General features: G+C 43.5%; 1 protein-coding gene across 1 annotated transcript; it reads right to left on the reverse strand.

The window, feature by feature from the left end:
* Positions 1–111: 111 nt before the first annotated feature.
* LOC127662270 (zona pellucida sperm-binding protein 3-like) lies at positions 112–2,939 on the reverse strand. The gene is made up of 8 exons (XM_052153401.1): positions 2,403–2,939; positions 2,208–2,326; positions 1,145–1,248; positions 901–1,078; positions 561–678; positions 409–494; positions 252–343; positions 112–185 (listed from the first exon to the last, which is right to left on the reverse strand). The coding sequence occupies exons 1-8, from the start codon at positions 2,937–2,939 to the stop codon at positions 112–114; spliced, it is 1,308 nt and encodes a 435-aa protein (XP_052009361.1).
* Between the last annotated feature and the right edge of the window lie 2,413 nt (positions 2,940–5,352).

A 5,352-nucleotide genomic window follows, 5' to 3' on the forward strand; every position in this document is an offset into this window, starting at 1 on the left:
TACTCGAACCAGTTATACTACAAACTGAAGTACACCAGGAGTTAATATAACTAGTCACATGAAATACATGAAGCCAGACAGAGTAAAGCAAAATGGCCAATATTGCCAGTTTTATTGAAAACCAGTCTTCTGCTGCCGTTGAACCACGATGGGACCAAAGGTGGCCTTTCCTTCCCACTGAGGACCTAGAAGAGAAAAACAAGTTAAGCAGCCCCTCTTTTAGAGAGGCCTTAGAAATGCATTCTACCAACCTCCATAGCCAGCAGGGGCACTTAAACTGTCTGATCCACACGTTGAGTCACAACAGCCACAAACTTGGTCATTGCCATCAGCAGCAAACCACCTGCAATTAAGAGGATCAGACACTGCACCTTCAGCTTAATCAACTCCACATGGCAAGAAGCTCACCCATTGGAATAGAAGGAACAAGACTTGTGCTGGGCATCAGTGGGGATGGAGGCAAGAGTGGCCTTCAGAACGCATGTGATGTAGATCTGCAAAAGCAACAGAAGTTATAAAACTGGGAGAAGAAAAATATAAAACATCCAATTCCTACATACAGAGGGATTGTCTCCCTGCTGGAACAGGAATGCTTCGAGCTGGAACTGTAATTTGTCAGTCCGAGATTGAGGCAGGAAGTAGGAATTGGAACCTGTAGACTTGCCATCCACGAAGCACCTAAAGACAGACGGTGGCATTACCAAAAGCAATTAAGGATAGCATGTAGTCACCAAGACAAGCCACCGTGTTGCCAACATTTGTAGAGGTTAAACTGCATTAATTGGGCTTGTTTGGAGTCAGACAGATAAACACCTTTGCCTAAATACCCTTCCAAGACCTGGCTGCCAAGCATTACCTTCTAGAACTAACTGATGCAACTTTAATAAGAACTGATCTTACCCATGATTCTCAATAAAGGAATATCTCGGCTGAGCTTGCACATCAGGCAATGGAGTGGCCACACAACTGTCCACAAGAACACGTAGAGGAACATGATTGAACAAAATCACAGAGGCTTCAAAATGAAGAAGGTCACCCAGGAAGTACAAGTTGGAAGGCCTCTGGAAGGACCAGTCATCTGCAAGAGAAGCCACATTTAGGATACAGCCAATGTCACAAAGCTGAATTTGGATGAAATACTAACCAGTCATGAGCTTCAAGGAGAAAACCAAGACTTCTTCCCCAGATGCCATTGAAGCAAATGGGACCCATGCTGGCATCAAGACATTGCTGCTCACATTGTGAAACCTGAAGTTTAAGAGGCATTGCCATGTGGTTAAGGTGATAAGCTTGTGCAACATACAGTACGCTAAAAGTACAAACTTAAACTAGAGCATCCCCCCTCCCCTATTTGGAATACCCAAGACTCAGTGACTCCTTAATCCAGGTAGCAGAAGATCTCAGATGCCTCTGAAACAGTTGGTCAATCCATGCACCTTATCACGTGGCTTTAGCACGTTACTGGAAACATAGCGCATATGGAAGCCCACGCTATTCTCTGCTATGTCGATGCAGAACTCAAAGCAATCCAAGGAGCGAGAAATCACATTATAGAAACAACGAGGAGGTTAACCGATGTGACTCTACCCTCCCTAGCAACCGGGCAAACTTGGTTACCTAGGAGACCGGTTGAGTCACTCAGCACACCCTGGATTCAAACTCGCAACTCCAGGTGTGGTAGTCAGCGCCAATGCCTGCGGAGTTACATTTCCTCATTCAAGAAGAATCTGTACTTTGAAAAAAAATAAGAATAATCCAAGGATATTAACTAATATGGCTGCCAAATGGTGTGGAGACATCAGCTAAAAGCCATGTCTACATGTAAAATGACCCACTTAAAATAAACAAATTTACTTGAGACCAAGTGAAAATTAACTTTATAAAAATGCAGGGGCTCAATGGAACTTCGCAGATCTTAAATATCTCCTTACAGTCAAGTTAGCTAGCTACCAATTAGCAGCTTGTGGAGTAGCCAAATATTTTAAGGGCAACTCAAATAGTAAGGCTAATTACAGTTAGCATGTAGGCTTCAATGTTAAATTGCAAGTAGCTTGACCAACTCTGTCAACAAATGAACAGACTCGCCTTGAAATTGCAATTTGTATCAAGGAACAAGTTTGATGCTCAATGAAGCCGATTACAAGCTATAGTAATACATCCCTTAGAAGTCACCACGACCTGGAGATGAAAGCTACAAAATCACTTGCCTTGAATAATGGCACTGAATGCCAATGTTGGCACTATTAGCCCTGTGAATTGGAGTTCCAACATATGGCTCAGGGGTGTACGTAAGGGCAAAGGTGTAGACAAGCGCATCTTCAGTCATCTGTCAAAGAGGAGTGGGGTTACACAGACGTTCATACTCGACTACAGCAAACAAGAGTAATGTACGGGGTTCTCACCATCAGCACACTGTTGCAGTCCTGTAGCTCATATTCAAAGATGAGAACCTTAGATTCAGAGTCCTCACCAACTGCAGAACATCCTCCCAAAGTAAGGCCAGATGGCTGGATCAAGAGACCATTACCAAACAAGTCTCGCTTTGCTTCTATGAGGACCGCTCGCTCTCCACATTGAACAGCTACACTGCTAGGAGTAATAGGCTGCCTCAACTGAAAATCCACTGCCAACTCGCTCAGTACTTCAGGAACAATGGGATATCTCCAGTCCAATGGCTTCACTGGACCTTGCATTAGCTGCTTGGACTGAACACCAAGAGGCTCTTGCACAAGTCCTCTGGAATCACCACTCAAAGCACCCTGATATGGAGCAGCCATCTGTTGATGTTTCCAAAGACCAGCAGGTGAAAAGTCAGGACCTCTGAATGAAGAAGCCAGGTCTGATTTGGGATCTTTAAATTGTCCCAAATTGTTCCATGCACTGCACAGACCAAAAACAGCACACACAAGAACCACAATTGCACCTTGACTGAGCTCCATTTTGGCAAACCTGCAGACAATGCCTCAGTACACACCACTGATAGGTTGGGCCATTAAATACAGCTTTGAATTAAGGTGTCTTCTCCCCTTTCAGCTTAATTAATTAACTTAATTCTACTCTGGACCTGCAGATTTCAAGCGTTAACAAATGACAATATGGAAAGACCGTAGCCTATATCCTAATCAGGCTGGAGATGATGTTACATATATGCAGCTGGCCTGTGAACTGTTTGAGAACTTTATAATTTAAGATGAGAGGATTTATTTGCATTAAAATAGAAAGAGAATAAACAGGTTAAACCAGAATGATTAACATGAATCAGGGTGATGAAAACGTGTGGAGCGTAGCAGTACAGAATCAGTCTCTACTTGGTCAGGTACTAAGTCATAAATCTCAAAATTCTTGTATTTTTAATTAAATGTGTAATAAAGTTATGATGCAGTGGAGCTGTACATTTTAAATGAATTATTTACATATTAAATGATCCACAACAAAAAATTATAATTCCCAGAATAGTGTCAGTTTTAACCCACTTTGGCTCTTTGCGTATACATTTAAATGACAAGTAATACAAAATAGTTTAAAAAGTCAAACACAAAACATCTTGTTACCATATATTTTTAACATATAGCATTTTACTTTTTAAAGTGTTTTGGAGCACCATGTTAATCAAATCACTTTATTGTCATAACACCATGTACACAAGTGCAACAGTTTAACAATTTAAAGTCTTGTGTGCAGTTCCGAGCAACAGTGACTAGACATATACCAGTTTACAATAAACAACGTATTTACCCAACACAATTTACATATCAAAATGTACACATACTTACACAACACAATAATTATATACAATGTACAGTAAACAATACACACAATATAGAATACACATACAATAAAATAAATAAAGAGTTTATAAAAATTATATATACAGTAGTTGTATTGAAGAGAATATATTTGACAGTCCAGTGTGAGATATAAGATTAATAAAATGCAGTGCTGATTATTGATCGTGAGAGATCAAGTTTTCAAAAGTCGGATTGCTTGGGGGAAGAAGCTGTCATGTAGTCGGCTGGTGCGGGTCCTGATGCTGCGATACCGCCTGCCTGATGGTAGCAGTGAGAGCGGCCCATGACTCGGGTGGCTGGAGACTCTGATGATCCTCAGAGCTTTTTCACACACCGCCTGTTATAGATGTACTGTAGGGATGGAAGCTCACCTCCGATGATGTGTCTGGCAGTTCGCACCACACTTTGCAGAGCTTTGCGGTTGTGGGCAGTGCTATTGCCATACCAGTCGGTGATGCAGCAGTCAGAATGCTCTCTACAGTACTGGTGTAGAACCCTGTGAGGATGTGCTGGTTCATTCCAAACTTCCTCGGCCTCAATGTGGACGCACCATGTGAGTTCCTCAGTGATGTGGACACCAAGGAACTTGAAACTGCTGACTCTCTCCACCGGTGCTCCATTAATGGTGATGGGGCTGTGTTCTCTGTCTTTCTTCCTGAAGTCCATCTCAAGCGCCTTGGTTTTACTGACGTTGAGGGAGAGGTTGTGCTCCTGACACCAGCCTGTCAGAGTGTGCACCTCCTCTCTGTAGGCTGTTTCATCATTGTCAGTGATCAGACCTACCACCGTCGTATCGTCAGTAATCTTAATGATGGCATTGGAGCTATGTGTTGCCACACAGTCATGTGTGTACAGGGAATATAGGAGTGGGCTGAGAACACAGCCCTGCGGGGCTCCAGTATTGAGGAGATGTTGCTGCCTATTCTAACCACCTGACGTCTGACAGGAAGTCCAGAATCCAGCTGCACAGCGAGCAGCACAGAGCAGATGTGATCTCTGATTAGCCTCTCAAAGCATTTGCTGATGATGGGGGTCAGAGCAACAGGGCGCCAGTCATTTAAACAAGTGATTTTGGCTTTTTTTCGGTACAGGCAAAATGGTTGACGTTTTGAAGCATGTGAGTACTACAGACAGGGAGAGGGACAGGTTGAAAATCAGGACTCTCAGAAAGGTCCTTTGAGGTAGCATGGAGAGGGGAAGTATCCAAGCCACACAAGTTACTTACTGGGGTACCTCAGGGATCAGTGCTTGGGCCACTTCTCTTCTCCATATACACAACATCACTGGGACCAATCATCCAGTCACATGGTTTCTCTTACCACTGCTACGCTGATGACACGCAACTCTACTTGTCTTTCCAGCCCAACGACACCACAGTGACCGTTCGAATCGCTGCCTGTCTGGCAGACATCTCGGCCTGGATGAAGGAACACCACCTGCAACTCAACCCTGCCAAGACCGAACTCCTTGTCTTTCCAGCCAACCCGGCTGTTGAACACAACATCACCGTGCAGCTGGGTCCAACTACAGTTTCGCCTTCCAAAACGGTCAGAAATCTAGGGGT

This window comes from Xyrauchen texanus, chromosome 22 (assembly GCF_025860055.1).
Source record: "Xyrauchen texanus isolate HMW12.3.18 chromosome 22, RBS_HiC_50CHRs, whole genome shotgun sequence".
Taxonomy (NCBI): Eukaryota; Metazoa; Chordata; class Actinopteri; order Cypriniformes; family Catostomidae; genus Xyrauchen; species Xyrauchen texanus.